Source organism: Glycine max, chromosome 16, assembly GCF_000004515.6.
Source record: "Glycine max cultivar Williams 82 chromosome 16, Glycine_max_v4.0, whole genome shotgun sequence".
NCBI lineage: Eukaryota > Viridiplantae > Streptophyta > Magnoliopsida > Fabales > Fabaceae > Glycine > Glycine max.
The window spans coordinates 732,807-754,870 of record NC_038252.2 but is presented as its reverse complement, the minus strand read 5'-3'; the positions used below and the strand labels follow the sequence as shown (position 1 = coordinate 754,870).

General features: G+C 29.2%; 1 protein-coding gene across 2 annotated transcripts; it reads left to right on the top strand.

Annotated features, from left to right (window-relative positions):
- Positions 1-12,589: 12,589 nt before the first annotated feature.
- On the top strand, positions 12,590-19,544 carry LOC100791000 (linoleate 13S-lipoxygenase 3-1, chloroplastic). Of its 2 annotated transcripts, none has more exons than XM_041010697.1 (9): positions 12,590-13,327; positions 13,668-13,948; positions 14,764-15,004; positions 15,406-15,735; positions 16,492-16,685; positions 16,863-17,164; positions 17,558-17,824; positions 18,493-19,305; positions 19,340-19,544. In XM_041010697.1, exons 1-8 carry the CDS (start codon positions 12,931-12,933, stop codon positions 19,247-19,249), a joined length of 2,769 nt encoding a protein of 922 aa, XP_040866631.1. In that variant the 5' UTR covers positions 12,590-12,930; the 3' UTR covers positions 19,250-19,305; positions 19,340-19,544. The 2 variants fall into 2 exon arrangements, with proteins under 2 accessions (XP_040866631.1, XP_040866630.1); XM_041010696.1 differs by having other exon boundaries at positions 18,493-19,321; positions 19,356-19,544.
- Positions 19,545-22,064: the final 2,520 nt, after the last annotated feature.

The window sequence follows — 22,064 nt, the reverse complement described above, 5'->3', positions numbered from 1 at the left end:
TGCATGTCATCTCATAAGAAGTTAGTGAATCACAAAATAAGGAGTCTTAATAGCACTAACTAACGTTCCTTATTAATCATTATAAGGAGAATACTACCACATACCTATTATCATGAAAGGTTGTTATCATTCCAGATTTAATTGATGAATCACCTAATGATATTATCACACTAGATTAGGTGAATATTGATTCACACAAACACCTATAATTACTTATGAGTATTGACTCACATTGCCTTTGATTATTTTTGTATTCGTTTAAATTAATCATTTAACTATGAATATTTAAAAAAATTAAAAAATCAAGGTCAAAATATCACCTATACTTTTAAAAGTGAGTTTAAAAAAAGTATAAGTAACATCACTTGTACCTTTAAAACAATTAAGAATATACTGTAAGAACTTATATATTATATTACTATAAGAAAATAAATGATGTACTCAATATAAAAGTAATTTTATACTAATATTTAATTATAAATTATTATATATATATATATATATGATAAATTTATTAATTTTTGTAATAACTAATTTAAAGTTGTATTAACAAAAATTTATAATTGATAGTGTAGAATTATTTTATATTATTAATGCATGACTATTAAAATTAAATTCTATTAACTTTAAGTTATTGGCTTCAGTGGAATTGGAAATAGACAAGTTGGAATCTACACCTACCGAAAAAGGTCATTTATATCCCAACATTCAATGTGAAACAACAAACCAAGTTCCTTCTCAATTCCCGTACTTACAAGACTCTAGCTTTGAAATTTCAAACCAAGTTTTTTTCTTTTTGAAGCAAGTTAACTAGCCATCTCAATGAGTATATATAGAAAGTAGAAAACTAATAGTCAAGACTTTATAAAAGTGTAAAATATAGTAGTACGGGGTTTCGTATTTTAATTTGTTGGCATTCTACGGTCATAAATAAAGAAATGCAGCAGGTATTTTGACATTCCTCTCGTATCAATCTTCTATTTTCTTTCTTTTCTTCCCAAGTGTTGCGCTCTTATTGCACATACACTTGTGCTGCATTCTAAAACGTTGATTTTCTTCTTATGTATCAAATTTGGATGACTACGGTTTATATACCTTAACATATATTTAATTTGATAATATACCATTAACATATTCAATTTGATAATATAATTTCAAGATACCTAGTACTGTGTACTGCGCCCATCATCATCTGTTCAAAGAAATAAACGATCGTTTGGTCCTGCTTAGTCCTTAATCGTTTGTGGCAAATTGGCTTTAATTAGGTTTATAAGTATAAGTATCAAAGTAATTATATGTATTAAATTTCTCTTTTACGGTGTTTGGATCCTGCTGCTACAAGAAGTTTCTTGTGTCTCATGTGATCTTAGAAAACTCATGAAAGATTGGGCCCAGCTAACTTGTTGAACCTCTCGATCAACCAAGTTAAATTAATCATTTGCAGCTAGGCAATTAGGCATGCAAATTTGGAGAAATGTTTAATCAAATAATATAAATGATTAACTATTAAAAAAATATTTTCATATATAAAATGATTAATTAATTACTTTTCACTACATATTTTTTGAATAATGTGTTAGAATATTACTTTTCATTCCTAATTAGTTAAGCAATAGTTACAGCTTATTACTTTATAGTTGTATCCTATGATCAACGAAGGGTATATTTGTGCCAACACCTGTATGTTGGTCTGCACAATAAGTAGCTTGATTTTTTTAAAAATAAAGTCTCAAATTGGAATTAATGAAATAAATAAAAAGTGTTACGAGGACACTTTATTCCCTTAGACGAGTATAATTAGCTTGACCAGATTAATAAAGAACCAATGAATTAAGCTTTTCATACCGGGAAGGATTAAGACAATTTTATTTTTATCTAAATCGTGTGGAACAAGAAGTTTAATTATTTAATATAAAATAATGATGTGTATGATGTTGCTGAACTTAATCAAGTTGTAAAATTACGAGTTTGATTCTTATCGTTTTCAGTCGTATTTTATTGAGAAATTAAATTTCGTTATAATTATTGGCAACTGTCCTATTTCCTTAAAAAAAAAGATAGTTGTCCTATTAATTGATGATTAATCATTGTTCTTTTCCTAATAAACTTATCCATTAACCAGCTTCATTCGCCTAAGCAATTACTTGTTTAGGATTCCATGGAATGCAAATGCTAAAATAACACTTTAGTTTTCAATGTACGTTAAGTATAAAAAAAAGGAATTCTACTGATTCGTTTGTTAAAGGTTTGGCGGTGTTTAACTGTTCGTATTCCAAAGTAAAGTAACTAACTAATTGCGCATAACTAATGATAAGTAATATCAGAATGGTATAAAAAGGAAAGTGTCCTCTCACAACTGCATGTAATAAGCACGAAGAGATTGAGACGTGGGCGAAAGCTTGTTAAACTTCTGATATCATATTTGAATGAAATCAATTCTAAAATCATCAACTTAATTAACTCATATATAGACAAGTAGTAGGTGCATATACGAATCTACCATGATTTTCATTTAATCAATAATTACTTTAATCTTTAACATTTTATTTGCAAAATTTTCATTTAATCTCTGATTTTGTTAAAAAAAATAAAAATCATTTGTTTTAGTTTTTAATAAAGGAAAAAAGAGATAAAGAAAAAAAAGTGAATGATGTTTTAAAAAATTAAAAAATAAAATGAATGCTTTAATTACAAAGTAAGGAATTAAAATGACTGATTTCAAGGACCAAGTAAGAGTTTAGTTTACATTTCAATTATCAATCTATTACTAACAATCCTGGTCACTTCATTAACTGGACCTAATTAGGTAGGAAAGTACAATAATACTTCTCATATTTGAACAAATGCGTATTACAAGTACCATTAATTCCAATATATATAGGCATTTTTTGATGAGTATGAAATAAAATATATAGGCATATATATATATATGGGGTTTCCTTAAAAACTACAATTTGGAAAACTTTAGTCTTGTAGGCGTGATCCTTTGGCTGCTGTTGACTGCTCAAAAGAGATATCATATATGTTATCCTTATCCACGCAATTGCTTATTAATTGCATATATGGAAGAGTGTTTTATGAGATAAGAAGGCCAAGAAGAAAGAAAGCAGGAAATTACATATGGAGAAAAAGGCTTGCTTGGCTGCTAAAAAACATCAACTTCATGACGTCGATCAATGCAGTCAAATTAAATGGCATAACTAAATCATTAATTTAGTTTAATAAAATTATAATAACCTGTTATTTTAGTTTATGCAATCATATATGAAAAAAATGTAGTTTACTTATGAATAAAAACATAGTTCTTAAAATTGTAAAGTATAGATCATTCCTGTTTTTTGTTTTTGTATAAAATGTCAATAATAAAATCAGAATCTAAAATCTAGCTTATACAGATTATCTAAATCTTTCACCACTAAATCGACTCTAGTGATTTATCTTATCTCCAATATTAATAATTTTAGAAGCTGAATTCGAATTTTGACAACTACTAGGATTTGTTTGACAAAAACAACTAGCAAATTAATTGAAAACTGAGACTCTAGCCAAAAGTTAGAAAAAATATTTTTACTTAAAACTCACTAAGTTAATTTATTAAATTATAAGTATTTGACAAAGTTAGATATTAATCTAATTGGTAAATGTAAAATTATGTTCATATATTTTTGTTTTCTTTTCTAGATAAAACTATTTTTATATACTTTTAAGTTAATTTTAAACTCTTATCATTTGTTAAATATTTTAATTTCTTTCTCATTTCTTAAGGAAGACTAGGGAATTATATATAGTTTGAATTCTACTATTTGAACATCAAATTCTCGACTTTGTATTTGACATTGCGTATGTCTTTATCTCTCTCCACACAATTTAAAAATTCTTCACATAAACCAAATGAATAAAAAACGGTTTTTGAAAAAAATATTTCTTTTTATAAAGAAAAACATTACTCTTATACTTTCATTATGCAAGGGAGGAATTTTATTAAAATATTAATGGTAAAAATAGAGAGAGAAAAAAGTTAAAATCACATGTCTACTTTGGTCAAATAGGCTTGTATATATCAAATAAATTATATGCTACATTGCTATGTGAAATAACTAGTCATTAGTTAATACAATTTTAGTTGTTTTGGTTCTTAACACTATTGTCAATTCCTAGATCTTTAACATGGCTATGCCTGCTATCAGTGGGGCCAAGTATATAACTTGTGCCTAATTTTAACATGATCATATGCCTATACTAACTTTGAAACCTGCAATTTGTAGCTTGGCTCTTTTTTTATTTTTTTGAGAGGGAGCAATTTGTAGCTTGTCTTAAGCCATCTTCTAGGCTCAGTATCGTGTCCTAAAGTTTCTGCATTGGGAACGATTCTATTCATAGCTAGACATTATACGTGCGTTCCAAATTCATTTCCCTCGTTTTTTCCCCATCCTATAACCATTCTAAGCCATTCTTGAAGAATGTCTTGAGTTCTTTGGATGTTAATTAAACATGAGGGATGAAACTCTCAAATGCCGCCACTTGGAAAATGGGATTTTGTTTCTCTGTTTTTTTTTTTTCTCTCTGTCTTTCGATATTTCTCTGATTTCAATTATGGTTCTTGGTTTATATCCCCCAACCATCATTATCAGTAACCAAATTCATAGTTAGAGTTATCATGTATTTTTTTCATTTTTTTAATACATTTCATTTTTATTAACATTTTCCGATCGTGGTGTTATATTGTTATGTAAAATTTGTTTAAGTTAAGAAACTTATATAATTTCAATAAATTTTTTTTAGAGAAAGATAAAGATAATTTTAAAGAATGATCAACATGTTGTATTAGTCATAGAAAAATTAATTACAACAAAAAATTAATGTTTTTGAAACCTTTATTAAAGCACTTGTGTAATTTAAAAGTTATGGAATAAGTTATATGAAATCATCAAGTAACATTAGATTTGCGTATTTAGGAATAATGTTGTATACGTGTTGAAATCATCAAAATTGAATTATTTAAACACTAACATTCGACCATTAGTGTTAGAAGTTTATAAATAAGACTTTTGACTGTCAATTTTTTTATAATTGAATTATTATCACTTAATTCTTTAAACACTGATGATGTTGCACATCGAAATTGACTACTAATTCATATGGTCATGGTGTATATATTTATCTCCACTTTTAATGAATTCACGTTTCTTAATTTTCATGCATCTTTTTAAATCTTTTACTTTTTACCATCTATATTTCTTCTTTAAATCTTTACTATTATAATCTTTACTTCTAGTTATTATAAGAATTACTATTGGAATCTAATGATTATCGAAATTAACTTTTAATTGAAAATACTAATATAAAATATACTTAGAAACCATTATATGACACAACTATAGTTATTTTGTATTTTTTTTTTATCGAAATCACTATCACCATATGTATTAAATATTACACAATTTTTTGATAAGTTGAAAACTATAAAATTGCTTGTTTGATAAAAAAAAAAAAAAACTTCTAATCAAGAATGAATTTTATGTCATATCTTTAAATATTTATTTGTTAATCGAATCATTTAGTGAAAATTAATCATCTACCATAATGAATTATTTTTTAAGAATAAGTACAATTTTCACAATTAACATGTGGATATTACACATTTGAAAATTAATTAATTTTAAATACATGTGCGAACATGTGTGTGAATTTTCCTTCAAAAGTTGTGTGGATATATTGGTTTCTAGAAATAAACTGCTATTGGTGAAATACAATAAATTACACGAGAAGGAACTTGAACAATGAGTTAGTCAAGATATAAAATCTTTTAAAATAGAATATGTTCACTTTAAAACTTTCATCTAATGACTAAGATAAGTTTTCTTAAGTGTAGATGTACCGTCGTCAAATGATGTATAAAAATTATTTTTTCAGTGAAAATCTTATATGCAGAATGTATCAATAATGAACTTTGAAATACTTTGATAAGCTAAGAGAAAGTATTAAAAATACTCTATTTTATATTGGTTCAGTCAACTTGAGCGACTCGAATTCTCCTTTACCAACTAGTAAAAGATTCCAGTAATTAAACTTGATTATAACAAATATTATTTTCTTTGTTACTTCTAGCTTACAAGTATTCTCAATATCACTATTGGCACAACCCTTAGACCCTTCTTGAATATAAGAACACTCAAATATTGTTTTGTCACTAAATCACTCATGGCTTTCACAAACAAAAGGTTGATTTAGAATCAGAGACTTTTTACAACACTCAAAGAGTGAATTTACAATTAAATTCTAATCTCTCATAGATACTTTGTATATCACAAAGGATGGACTCTCATAATCAATGTATTTCTCAACAAATGTTTTTCTTTTCTCTTGCTTCCTATTTCGCAAATCTTATTTTTCTGTATGTGTTTGTTGTTATTCTTCAATCCTTGATGTCGTATTTATAGGAAGAGAAACTCATAATTGTGGAGAGTATCTTCAAGATGGAATAATATGACCGTTGCGCAGCTTGATCTTGTTTCCTGGAATAAGCAGATATTGCACTTTTTTGTCTAATAGGATCAAAACTTTTCATATCCGTCATTCATAACTTAATATTATCGTTAGACTCATAAAAGGAAATGTAAGATTGATTCGTAGATTTACTCCTTTTAAACAGAATCATATAAATTGACAATTCAAATAAACATGCATACTCTAATCGATGTTTGGATTGACTGAACGAGTACTTCTTGCTTCCAGTCGTCAAAATATTCACTAATGGATAAATCTCACCTGGTATTGCTTTCAATCATCAAACTTGTTGACTTATATGCAACAAATTGGTTAACACAAATTTATATTTTTTGTTTTCATCAAAACCTTGAGAAATATCTGAGTCGTCCAGTGATGAATCATTCAATGTTAACAATTCATAAACATTTGTGTAATTGTATAAAAATGTGAAGTACCTAGTCACAACTGAATCTAAGCCCTAAATTTCATCATAATTAGTTTCTAATATTCTTCCGTGTATGATATTTTTTCAACCTTTACTGTCTTTATTAACGCTTAATTGTATATAATCCTTCATGTTGATTTTATTGTCCGATTAAAAAAATCTTTAAAATGGGTCATTATGGAATAATATTTGAAACTCAATCTCTAAGCTACTAGTTTTTATTTTTTATTTGAATGAAACCTCTATGTTACTAATTATGCAGCAAGATATTCTTGCCTTTGGTATGTTTTACGCATTGGTTTGGGATTTGTACTATTGAAGTATTGGTGTTAAGCAATTAACAGGTTCTACATTCTACAAATATGTTTTATATTTAATAAATTTTACTCAATAAAAAATGTAATAAAAAGTGTATCATTAATCCTTTTCTTTAAAATATACCCAATTCCCATATTTTCAATTTTACGTGTTTGAATTCATGATGTGATTGCAATGGGAGGAAAGGAGCATACGTGCAAACAATTAAAGTGGTAGTGCGTACTCTGCTACAGACTACAGTACTAAGCACCATAAATAATGTATCAATTGAGGTTGTATGTGAAAGTAAACAGAGCTTTCAAGGGACCTATGACAAATAACTAATCGTAGCAACACCACAAGCAAGATTAGTTTAATTATGTGATGAAAATTTGTATACTATATAGAACAGTATTTTTGAATTAAGAGAAAAATTTTTGAATTAAGAGAAAAATTGATGTGATGAAAAAAAAAAGTCCTAATAGTAATAAGCACAGTAACATAGTGGCCTCCCAAACAAACTGGGAAATTGATTACTGTTTTCCTTTTGGAATCTTATGATTGATTCTTGAATAAGGTGTTGTTGATAATATACTGAAGAGACCCCATTTCCTGCTGCTACAAATATTGAAACAAGCTGAATATGCCAGGGTGCCACCATCCATATCGCAATTAATTAAGATGGAAATGGAATCAACATCACGTTCCAAAAAAATATGATATCTCTTGTCATCCGCCAAATGTTGCAACTACCAAATTAGAAAAGAGAAAAAAAATTGTTGCAGAAACATTAAAAGAATAAAAAACTCAATGCTGCGTAACTTTACTGCTGAAAGCATAGCTACACTAGCCATTCACTTTGGGTAAGACTATATAGCCTAGGAAGACGCATGGTTTGGACTTGGTTTGAAATTTATGAGCAGTGTACTGAGTGAGCCAGGAAAACAAGAGACAACCAAAAACTTTTAATTTATTGTAATTTGATGAAGTATGAAATAGGACTTCTAACAGAGACTTTTTGTTCAACGTGAGAGTGAACATTTGATTAATGAGATACGCCGCTGAGAGGGAGAGAAGCATGATTCAAAAGACAACAAGTTATTTCAACAAGATGATAATCATTCTTGCCCCCATGCTCAAACTCTTCACCTCAAAATAAGAAGGAAAAAATTCAATAGAAACATGGTTAGTTTGCATAATTGAGAAACAAAGATAAGGTTTTGTGTAACAAAAGGAACATGAAAAACATTGGAGAGATGAATGGGTCGGGTGGATGAGGTTGGTGGTCACCGAAGGATTAACAAGGTCCTTGGTAACATGATGTGATGCTCCAGAGTCAAGAAGCCAACTTTGATCATCTGAGGCCTCAAGTTGAGTTAGATGGGCTTGAGGTCTCTAATCGATGTTCGAATTCCCAACAATTTTTAAGCACAAAATTGATAGGTCGAACGCCATGAGTTGTGATTTTTTGATGGAGCACGAGATGTAGAGTTTTTCCCGCTTCAAGAAGAACGGTAGCTAGAGTTCAAGATCGATTCACGTATTGTTTGTTGAGCATAATGATCATGTCGCTTCCAGTGAGCATGAGCAGGATTAGAAGCTTCTAATCCTTGGCATAACCATACAGATCATGAGCTTGGAGAATGTGAGTCATTTGGGTATGTCGATTTTTTGAATTTAGTTTGATAGGTACAGTAGAGGCATTTGTGATTTCTACCAGGGATGACGTGGTAAGAGAAGCCATTGATGATGGATTGAGAAAAGTTATTAAGCGTAGGACTAATCTGATACCTTATAGAGAAGATATAAATAGGATTTTTATTACAAGAGATGTATATATAAAGTACAAGAAAGTAAAGGAATCCTAAATTATCTACTAGATTATTTCAAACTTAAATTAAGTTTAAATTTAAATGACAACAAACTAAAAGATAAATTTAAATTATCATGTCAACAATTCAATAGTTTCAATAATTTATTTGGAAGTACTTATCAATGATTTTTATAATTTTTTTAGTTTAATTAATAACTTTTATACAAAAATATTAACATAACTTGTTGACTTAATTCAATAATTTTTACAGTTAAATTTATAGATAAACTCTTACGTATTAGTTTGCTATTTAATAAAATTTCAATCAAACTATTTATTAATGTTCTAGACCTCTGTTCGGAGAAAAATTGTCCCGATATGGTGAATTAGAAAATATGTATCAAGAACCTTTTGGTCAGGAGATTTCTTTTTCTTTTTTTATCAATAAATATTAATTATTAATTTTTGTTAACGTTAAATTTAAACTACAATCTCTTTCTCTTTGTACCTCTCTTCTCTTCTTTTCTCCCTTGTGGTGGTAGATGAACCTCAACATGGATGCAAAACACATAATCATATATAAGAATCTGATAAAGGTAATTAAGTTTTCTACCGTGAGAATATTTCTCACATCACCTCACTAAGGAATGTCAAGATAATCAAATTCAAAGCGGGTATAAATAGATCTATTAGGGTCTAAGTCATGACTCTCTAACTTGAATCCTTCGTTTATATCCAATGTACATTGGTTTAAGCGTTTGAGTCATTACAGGTACATCACCAAAATTCGACTTGTAAGAATATGCGGAGATTCAGTTTGAATATTCCACCTCTAATACTAGTGTTGAACAATTCAAATTGTCTTATTGGTATCGGTAAAAAACCAACAAAGAACATGGATTAATAGATGTGAAGATACAAATAGATAGAAAAATTAAATATAATTTTGTTATTTAATTATATTGTCATGTTAGAATTTATATTTCAATTATACTTTTAATTTCTTTAGTTTAAATAATGTGATTTTTATTTAACTTTCGTCCAAAAAATACCTTAAATGAATATCAATATTTTAGAGGATTATTCCTTAATTTTTAATTTGTTGGAAAAGATCAATCCCTTAAATGAATATCAGTGTCTTGGAGGATTATTTCTTAATTTTCGTCCAAGAAATACCCAAATTCACGCAAAAAAATCTTATTGTTACCTTCTATAAAATTCTTCATATTTTATTAAAATTTCACTAAATATGCAACTTCTAAAATTCTAAAATTGTTTCATATCCTAATGCATTGTAAACTCTCTAAATATATGTATTGAAAATAATAATTTGAATATTTCATATAAAAAATGATGAGAAGAATAAATTGACTCAATTTTAGAAGAAATAGATTTAATTTTCTTGAATTTATTTAAGGAATTAAAATTATATTATACTCATTTGTTTTTAAGTTTTATCTATCTTAAAAAATTTCTTTAAGGTTTTTTATGTAAAAACAATAAATACAATATTTTTTCCTGATCTTAATAAAATAGTTATAAGTCTTCCTATTTTACCATTTTTTATTTCTACTCTACATTAAATATATACTTGTCTTTTTATTTTACTTTCATGATAAAAGTGTAAATTAATTAGAAAATAAGAGTATCCCTGATAAAAAAAAATAAGCAATATTATCTTGGACTTTAAATTTGACAGATAGATAGAAACAATTTTTTTTCTTAAAAAAACTCACACTTAAAAACGAACTATACTACTATAGAGTAATGAAGAGATTAAAATGCAAATGAGTATTTAAGCCTACACATTAAGATATATAATAAAAATTTATGTAAGGAATTGATTTCACACAAGTAATTAATGTAGAAGTTAAAGTTAAGTAGTTCGGATCTTATAATTATTAGTCGGATTTTATATTTTTTTTTTGATCGAGTTTTGGATTAGTTAATGTTTTTTTTCTCTGATAAATGGAAGGATAAAAAAAAATATTAAGAATTTATATTTATTAGAAGAAAAATAACAAGTACTAATACTACTTCCTCTACTCTTATTCATAAAACTCAGGTTTAAAATAGTAGTTATTTTTTTATAAGATTTAATTTATAACGTTTCATGTATTAATTAATTTTAAATTAAAAATATCTTTCATTAAAAAAATCAAAAAATATATGGATAAACAATTATAAAAAGAGAAAAGTAATAATAAGAATAATTTTAAAAAAATATTATAAACTTAAAATAAATTTATTATTAATAATTAAATAAATTATTTTTTAATTTTAATGAATTAGGTAATAGAATGTTATAAGAGGAAGAGAAAGAAAGAGACTATAAAATATGAACACAAGTTTAATGATGGGAACAATTTTCGTCATTGACTGTGCCGGCCATGAATCTCTGCTGCGTTATAGATAGATGCAATGCCGAGGGTCACAATTGCTAATTTGCCATTTTGCAGATATGCCCCGGAAAATGCAGCATTGACACAACGTGAATTAAACCAGCTTTCCGTGTTGCTTCTTCCAAACCGCGTTTTTCACTTGGAAAAAAATGGAAACAACATATATACCTCAGTTTCCAGTTTGACTCACCTGCCCTTTTTTTTTTTAAGTGAAGAATAATACTAGTAATAACCAGAACCACAAACTCCATAACTCCCAGCTAATAAATAATTAAGGGTATTGTAAATTATTTTTTAAAAAGTAAATATGAGAATATCAAATTATTTTTATGTTTGTTATAGAAAAAAAAAATATCATTTTCTACATTTTAAAATATTAAATATATTTCATTTTTGTTTAATAGTTTTTTATAATATATTGCTTATAGTGTTAGTGTAAAATATTATAAGATAATATAATATTATTTTAAATATTTGATAAATAATACTATTTAAGATATTCAAAATATACTTTTATTATTTTTTAATAAATAATTTAAGCTTACTTGCTAACATGAAGAATAATTGTTATCAAAGACATATATTAATTAAAGTAACATTTAAGTGGGCTGTGACTCTTTTCCCCTTTTTGAATAATAATACATGTATATTCTAATTTATATATATATATATATATATACACATTATAGCTTTAAAATTTACCAATATAAACATATTAAAATTTGTTTATTTCAATTTTTAAATGTTTAATAAAGTAGTCGCGAATGATGAATTATTATATTTTAAAATTAAATCATCAATATAAATATTTTAGTAACCACTATATTTATTAATCAGGGACGTTAGACTCTCTAATTTTTCAAGGTTATCCCACAAACTTCAATATTCTGTTAATCATTATTGATGATTAAAAATAAAAAAATAATATAATGTAATTATATAATTTAATTTATGTGCAGTCTCAATGTTAAATAATTTTACAGACATCAAATAAGAATTATGTTGTATTTAATTTACTAAAAGAAGAAATTCCATTTATTGCTGTGCCAGGTATTATACGGCTATGAACGATATAAGGTTATATATAACTATGTTCACCAGATATTTAAAATATTTATTTATTACTAATGTTTTAATGGTGCTGCAAAATGTTGTGATGAACACCATTTTAAGCAAATGAATACTAATTATCAGGTTTGGAAAAGAAGGGGAAAAAAATGTGGACGGTGAAGTGAGATTCATGCTTGCCATTGCCAGCTTTATTTAATCTTCCCTTTTCCCTTCTCTCCACTGTATACAAGAAATCATAGCCAGCTAATTCCATTTCAACCGACACGCCACTACCCTTCCTTCTGATCTCTCAAATCTATTTCCATTCCATTCCTTCGGTGAGAGCAAAATCACCCTTCTTGAAACAGATTTTAGCACCAAACAAAAACACTCTATAGAGGGTGAAGATTTTTTAGAACAGAATAAGAATTAATATGGCCCTTACAAAACAAATAATGGGTTCTTCATTGCTAGAGAGGTCCATGTTTGTTCCTTCTTCTTCTTCCCCTTCATCATTTTTTAACTCAACTCGGTTCTTAGTTCCTTTGGAGAACAAGAGAGTTGTGAGGATGAAGAGAGCTGCAAAGTTTCCTGTGGCAGCTATAAGTGAGGATTTGATGAAGGGTTCTTCTTCTTCTCCTTCATCATCTTCATCCTCTTCTTCTGTGTCTACAGAAAAACCAGTGAAATTCAAAGTTAGAGCTGTGATCACAGTGAGGAACAAGATCAAAGAGGATTTCAAAGAGACCATTGTGAAGCATATTGATGCTCTTACTGACAGGATTGGAAGGAATGTTGTCCTTGAACTTGTTAGCACTGAGATTGATCCAAGTAAGACTTTCTCATATGAAAAAACTACTTCCTTTCCAAAACCATCATCTCAACCTACCCAATACTTTTTTCTCTTAAAAGGGTGTGCCACAATTCCACAAATGGTTCTGATTTCTTCAAAAGTCACTTTTTTTCCCCTCTCCTTCTGAAAAAGTTTCTTGTTTTGGTATGCTACAGTCATCTACATATAAGATCACCTAAATAATTCTTACTATATGGTACTTTTTAAAAAAAAAAACATTTTTTTATTGTTTTAATTGGAATGAATTGAAGTTTACTTGTTGATGGATGGTTATAAACTGAGCTGAATGAATACTTTGGTATCTTTTTTGTTCTGTAGAGACCAAATCTGCAAAGAAGAGTAATGAAGCAGTGTTGAAGGATTGGTCAAAGAAGTCCAATCTTAAGGCAGAGAGAGTTAATTACACGGCTGAATTCATAGTTGACTCTAGTTTTGGGGAGCCAGGAGCTATTACTGTGACAAACAAACACCAGAAAGAGTTCTTCTTGGAAAGCATAACAATTGAAGGATTTGCTAGTGGACCGGTTCATTTCCCCTGCAATTCATGGGTACAATCAAGAAAAGATCTTCCTGGAAAGAGGATTTTCTTTTCCAATAAGGTAATCTTTCCTGAATTCTTGTTCATTTTAATTATATTATTATTATTATTTTGTTTATTTTATATTCCTGTCCTAATACCAGGGCTCAGAAAAATTAATAATTATACTGTACATCCAATGGCGACAATATTTGTTTTCTGTTTTATTTCAGCCTGGAAAATAAAGTCAAAGCAATACTTATTTTTGTTTGGAGAATCTTGGGAAGGCCAGCAAATTTGAAAATTCATTTTACCTTAAAAAAATAAATTAATGCCAATGCCTATTACTATTAGTGCGTGATATTATAATTTTCTCAATAAAAGAAAAAGCTGTTCCATTAACGTTAAAGTGGGAAAACAATTGAGTGATGCCTGTGCTGCTATGCATGGACCAAGTATCTTTGAATTGACCCATCAATTACTACATCAATCCAATTGATTACATCCACTATGTGGCTTGTGATAGTACGTATTGTCCATCCCACTCCCTTCTTTTAACTGATGGTTTAGATTTTTTTTAACTACATTTTAATTGTTGTAAAACAACATCAATGCATAACTAAGTAGTCTTTTGATAAATTTATTAATACAAGAGATCAGAGATAAGGAGATAATGAGTATAATAGAAAATTAATTAATAGTTTTCATTAAAACTAAAATGATAGTTATATTTCTTAGTTATTAACCTATTATGACACAACTTAATAGTCTAATAAAAGAGATAGTGGGAGTATATTCTTTTTAGCTGATATGCAATAATAATGGTCTATTCACTTTGTTTTTTGTACACCAAAATAAACTCTAAAGTTTGTTTATTGTTGTGTGATTTTTCAACAGCCTTATTTACCCGGGGATACACCTGCTGGACTTAGATTATTGAGGGAGAAAGAGCTGAGAAATCTTAGAGGTGATGGCAAAGGAGTTAGAAACTTATCTGACAGAATATATGACTATGATATATACAATGATTTGGGGAATCCAGATAAAGGAATTGAACTTGCCAGACCAAATCTTGGAGGATCAGATATGTATCCATACCCAAGACGGTGTCGTACTGGCCGCGAACCAAGTGATACAGGTAATAAGAAAGGAAAAAAAGTACTAATAATTTACTAAAAAAAATTCCATGTTACCCCTCAGTTAACATCATTTGAGTTAGTTCTATTTCAGTCCTAATCCATTTAAATTTGAATTTAATGCTTGTGAATTTGAATTTAATGCTTGTGTAATGATAGTGTAAAACAATTTTATATTATTATTCCATTATAAATTATGTACTGTTTGAATTATTTTAAAAGTTATGAAACTTATCATATAAGATGATTGTGATTGGATGATTATGTAACTATCACTGCATAACCCTTTTTTTTCTTTTAATTTTTGTGTAAGAATTTGAATTTCTTTTATGAATTTAATGTTACATATAACTATAGGTTATAATTGTATTGTAACAAAAGGGTTTTTGATTGGATGGTGCAGATATGTACGCAGAGAGTCGTGTGGAGAAGCCACTGCCTATGTATGTGCCAAGAGATGAACGTTTCGAGGAGTCTAAGCAGAACACATTCACTGTGAAGAGGCTCAAGGCAGTGCTGCATAACTTGATCCCAGGTCTTAAGGCTAGCCTTTCTTCTAGCAACCAAGACTTCAATGAATTCTCTGATGTCGATGGCCTTTACAGTGAAGGGTTGCTCATAAAGTTGGGGTGGGGCTTGCAAGATGACGTGTTGAAGAAAATCCCATTTGTCAGCAAGATCCAAGAGTCCAGCCAGGGACTTCTTAAGTATGACACCCCTAAGATTATTTCCAGTGAGTATACTTACTTTTGTTCTTGTCTTTCTTTTCTTTTTTTCTTCCTTATATTAATAATTTGACTACATAATTCTATGTGCTGATTTCCTTAGTAAATCTTTGTTTATTATGATTGTCCTCGTGCTAGAAAGATTTTGAAGATAAACTATTTATTTGGGTTTTCTTTTTGAACTTCCAACTAGAAATGAAATATGTTGGAATCCGATACTAATGATCAAAGAGATCTTTTTTTTCTTTCTTGTGGGTTAATTAGTATTTGTGCATGTTTAGTTTTGCTTAAAATACTTTTTTCTTATGAAATTCCAAGTATGATTTTGAAGCAACACGTGATAAGTTAATTCAAACACAAATTAAGTGGTGGGGTCAATAAGAATTGGATTTTTATAATGCTATTGCTTTACCCTTTAGTATTTAATATAACATGACGTGGTAAATATCACTAGCAAGTGGACCACTTGAACGTGCCATTTGGTTTTTAATGTTTGTCAGTTGATTTTCACCTAAGAAAAAGTTTGTTAGTTCAAACTCAGATAGGTTGTTCATATTCATTTTCTGTGTGAGCTTTACTAGTTAATATTAAACTATACGAGAATAAACTGTAGCCAAACCTACATATTGTTAATTTAAATGTTTCACATATGGGTATAGTATTTTATAATTGTTATTATTATTTTAACTCAACTTGGTAGTTGGTATCTTTGTTTATTTATTTACTTTTTGTTAAACTAATGATCTCACGTGTCTAACGTGCAGAGGACAAATTTGCTTGGCTGCGAGATGATGAATTTGCCCGTCAAGCAATAGCAGGAGTTAACCCTGTTAACATTGAGAGGCTTCAAGTTTTCCCACCAGTTAGCAAACTAGACCCAGAAATTTATGGCCCCCAAGAGTCTGCTCTTAAAGAAGAACATATTTTGAACCAACTCAATGGCATGACCGTTCAAGAGGTACCCATCGATACTTTTCATAATTTTAATTAGACTTGGATATATTGTTATTCAATTATAATTCGTCATTAATATAACTTTTAAAATAATTATTATAAAAGTTAATAAATTTATTATATAAGATGAGTTGTGATTAGATGATGATGTATTGAACTCTTACTTTTCTTAATTGGGCAGGCAATAAACGAAAACAAGCTGTTTATGATTGATTATCATGATATATATCTACCTTTCTTAGAAGGGATCAATGCCCTTGATGGTAGGAAATCATATGCCACACGCACCATCTTTTTCTTGACTCCACGTAGCACTCTCAAGCCTGTGGCTATAGAACTTAGCCTCCCTCACGCTGGACCTAATTCCCGATCAAAGCGCGTGGTTACACCTCCTGTTGATGCTACTACTAATTGGATGTGGCAGCTTGCCAAGGCCCATGTTTGCTCCAATGATGCTGGGGTGCACCAACTTGTTAACCATTGGTAAACAAAACCCTATTCTTTAAAGCGTCTATTTACACCATCATTCAGTCAAATCAGAAACCATAAAATATAAAATATATCAGTCATTTCTAGTTACTTGATCGTGTATAGTCATTGAATTCTTAGAAATAATACAAGTTTTTTTTACTATCTTATTAGTATGGAATATCCATTGACTTTGTTGATGATTATTATTCATTAGAAAATCTAATTAATCATTTTTGTTATAATTTTTTTTTAATTGTTTTTTTTCCATGGCTCAAATTCGAGATCTTTATTAACACCATCGAGTCTAATACTACTCGAACCAATGACTGGGTATAAATAATACAAGCTTAGAATTATTATCTAGTTAGTGAATTGAATTTGTTTTCTTTGCTAAATTGTGTATAGGCTACGCACACATGCCAACTTGGAACCATTTATATTGGCGGCTCATAGGCAATTAAGTGCTATGCATCCAATTTTCAAGTTGTTGGACCCCCACATGAGGTACACCTTGGAGATAAATACCTTGGCTAGACAGAGTTTGATCCATGCTGATGGAATCATTGAAAATTGCTTCACTCCTGGTCGCTATGCCATGGAGATTAGTTCTGCTGCTTACAAGAACTTTTGGCGCTTTGACATGGATAGCCTCCCTGCAGATCTTATCCGCAGGTAACCAAAATATCTTTTTTTTTTGTTACTGTTTACAATTTGACTTTTAAATGGAAGAACCCTATATTAACTTATTAGGCCAATAGTACGGTCGGTGTCCTTTGTATACTGTTTAAGAAGATTTTATTAAAACGTGTTATTAATGTGATTCTTAATAATAGCTTTCTACTCTATATGAATTCTTTATTAGGATACTGGTTATCAAGACTTCAACTAAGTTTACAAAATTGATTTTGATTAAAATTTATTTTCAAGTGACATGGTTTATGTGTGGATGCTCTTACATTGAAAGCAAATGTGCTATGAAACCTAATGTAAACTTTTCAACCCAACTTAAAACTTCTTTTTATTATTTCTAGTCAAACTGAAGTTTTGTGGCAGAATCAATTTTTACTAACAATAACCAAGCATCAAGTTTGATAGGAGGCACGTTTGGACATGAAAAATTACCTCAATAGTGAAGCTATTCCCTTTATAGCTACCACATCACGTGAAATTATACATTTCAAACACTCTAAAAAGGTCTTAGATTGTTAGTTACCAATGTGGCCTTTTACTTTTTGGAAAGTGGCCAAACATTTTCCTTATCATGCTATGGTGTTTGCTTTATTTGGTGTATGCAAATTGCAAACAAATCTAACAAAAGATATTCTCTTATGACATTACAGGGGAATGGCAGTAGCTGACCCAACACAACCACATGGCCTAAAACTCATATTGGAAGACTACCCTTATGCAGCTGATGGAATACTAATATGGTCTGCAATAGAAGACTGGGTTCGAACCTATGTGAACCATTACTACCCTCACTCAAGCCTTATATGCAATGACAAAGAGCTACAATCTTGGTACTCTGAGTCAATCAATGTAGGCCATGCGGATCTTAGGCACGAAAATTGGTGGCCAACATTGAACAATAGTGAGGATCTTGTGTCCATTCTTTCCACATTGATTTGGAATGCATCTGCACAACATGCTGCTCTCAACTTTGGTCAGTACCCTTATGGTGGCTATGTGCCTAATCGTCCACCACTGATGAGAAGGCTAATACCAGAAGAGGGTGATCCAGAATATGCAAGTTTCATTGCTGACCCTCAGAAGTATTTCCTGAATGCATTGCCAAGCTTGCTTCAGGCCACAAAGTTCATGGCTGTGGTTGACACACTCTCTACTCACTCACCTGATGAGGAGTACTTGGGTGAGAGGCAACAACCTTCCATTTGGTCTGGCGACGCTGAGATTGTAGAGGCGTTCTACGATTTCTCCGCCAAGGTTCAACAGATAGAGAAGGTGATTGATGGCAGGAACCTTGATAGGACTCTAAGGAACCGTTGCGGTGCAGGGGTGTTGCCTTATGAGTTGCTTGCTCCTAGCTCTGAACCTGGTGTTACATGCAGAGGGGTGCCTAATAGTGTGTCCACATAACTATACTAAACTAATAAATAAGGGAGTCACTCCCACATTTTGATAATTAAACATTAATATATATATATATATATATATATATATATATATATATATATATATATATGGTTGGCTTACTAGTTACTACCATACCATGGACAGTGACTCTCAGTGTATGCCCATTTTGTACCTAGATTTAATAAGTTGTTATAGTATATATTGGTAACCTAGGGCTGTATAGACTGTGTATATGAAAATGAGTTTGGTGGTGTTGGAGGATGTGTGACTGTTTATAAAGTTATTATCACAATTTGTAGTTTTCTTTTGCACTACCTGTGTAGTATTTTTTTTGTTGTTGCAAATATTGCATATTTTAGTATGAAATAAAGATTTTTCAATTAGATAAATTAAACCGTCCTAATTAAAATCTATTTTCGAAATTACGAAATCAATCAATTTTGATTAAAAATATCCAACTAACATTTTCTTTATAAAAAAAAACACTTTTGTAATACCCATTTTTCAAACAAAAATGATGTTACTTCAAAATCAATTTTAATCATAATAAATTTTATAAGATTACAAACACAATTCTTTCATCACATATTCAAACACGTGTACACTAAGATACTTATTTTCTTAAAAGCAAAATAATAATTTTATTCAATAACAACATGGTTTGAGTATAAAATGTGCCAATACCAATCCGAAACAGCAAGTATATGTAACAAAATAGCCCAAATGCATCACCATCTCCAAACACCAAAATAACGCACCAGCATGATTTCAGCAGCAGCCTCCTTGTCAAAGCCAAATACAACACATTAAATACCATAATCCACATATATGTGTCTGTACTAAAAAAAATTAATGGAAGGTCGGTCCAAAAGGAAAACAACTAAAGCTTGCACTTTAGACCTATGAGCAAAAAAAGAAAATCTGTTATTAGATTTATAGTGTAAACAAGACTTCATATATTGATAAAAAAAACAATCACACAAGTTAGTAAAAAGGCCCAATATAATTAACTAACAAAACTCTTTTAAAATTTACTTTAGGTTTGGTTTATTATTAAATCGACCCTGACACAATGAAATAAACCAAGAGAAAAGCTTGCTATGCAATCAAGGTGGGTTATTGACCAAAACGGATCATTTTTGCTAACTAAATATCATTTTGGGTTGGTCTCCAATATATTTATTAAAGTGAGTAATTCAAGCCACATGGAATTTTAATGGCAACAATCAACTCCTCTCCATTTAGGTGGTACTATTAGTAAAGTATCACTAGATTTAGGTGATTGAGTAATTTGGTGATGCCATTTTAAATAGTTTCACCTAGTCAGACATACTTCTCTAAGACAATGCAGTTTTTCTCACTTGGTGATGCCATCATGTATGATTTCATTCAATTTTTATTTAATGATATTTCTATTAAATATTTTATTAGAAAACTATAATTTTACCTATTAAATTTTTAATTAAAACCATTTTTTCAACAAAACTAAAAAATAATTTTAAAATAAAATAGATAAAATTATAATTTTATAATAATATTTAAGAAAATATTATTAAATAAGAATCAGGTGAAGTCACCTATTCTGACATCACATGTGTGAATATTTTGAAGACGAATGATGTTTAATTAACAAAAATATCCATTTCAGTAAAAAAAAAAAACAATAATTTATCATACAAAAGTATTTCCAGTGATGCATATATTATATGGTTTCTTTTAAAACATATATTGTAAAATATATCTTAATGTTAGTTTTATTTATTTTTTAATTTATCATTTACTTATACGTACACAATATTAATACTGATATACTATTGTTATAAATTAGATTAACCTGGTCTCATTTCTGATATTTTTGCACAATTGCACTCTTACTAAGTCAAATTTAAATTTAAATAAATAGTTATACCAACATTTTGAGATCAGATGAGAAATAAAATAAAGAATTCACCCAGATGCTCTATCAAGTATAAAATTATTTTAACATATTTAACAGGAATTTGATCATTTTACTATATCATCCTATTTATTAGTTTGACAAAATATCTACTGGAAATTGGGGATATTAGACAAGTTTTTATCCCACAACGGCAAATCCATCGTCGCCGTGCAGCCTATCACAGTAATCAATGCAACCTTCTGCACCGGTGACACACGTGTTCTCACATGCGTTCTTTTTGCATCGGCCTCGTCGAACTCAAACAAGACCACAAAAGAAAGAGATAACAAGGCACCTTCCAATATCTTAACTTTGAAGGATCTATGCGCTTTCATTATCTTATGTTTATAAGCTTTTTTATTGAAATGGTAGTCAACAACATATATATCGTACCTACATATTTGATCTATGCATCACGTCTTTCGATTGAATAACACGCAAATGCTATTTTCTTTTTAGTATTTTGATTTTTTATTTATTATATGCTCAGGTCAACTTGTCAAGATTAAAAAGAAAGAAAAAACTATACATTTTTTTCCTAAAAACTTAACCAACATGAATAAAAATTAGCATGCAAGACATTATCTCCCTCACATGTTACGGATTTATGATTCACGAATTTGAAATTACGATTTATGTTAATTTGAAATTATCTCCCTCACATTATCTTGAATATATGCAGATTTTGCCGTATAATTCCCCATTTTTGTCAAACTCTGTTGTTCAAATTTTCAACAAGGATTTATAATTATATTGTATGTCATTAGTGTATTAAGAATATCAATATAAAATGAAGTTAATTTAAAAATAAATATGTTAATTTGCAGAAAATTATATATTTGTATGTTTGAAAAAGGATAACATTTCTATTTAGATTGG

Coding starts and splice junctions, on each gene's coding strand:
- LOC100791000 (XM_041010697.1), top strand. CDS start 12,931: ATGGCCCTTACAAAACAAATAATGGGTTCTTCATTGCTAGAGAGGTCC. Junction 13,949..14,763: donor GGATTTTCTTTTCCAATAAG/GTAATCTTTCCT, acceptor ATTTTTCAACAG/CCTTATTTACCCGGGGATAC. Junction 17,825..18,492: donor CCTGCAGATCTTATCCGCAG/GTAACCAAAATA, acceptor ATGACATTACAG/GGGAATGGCAGTAGCTGACC.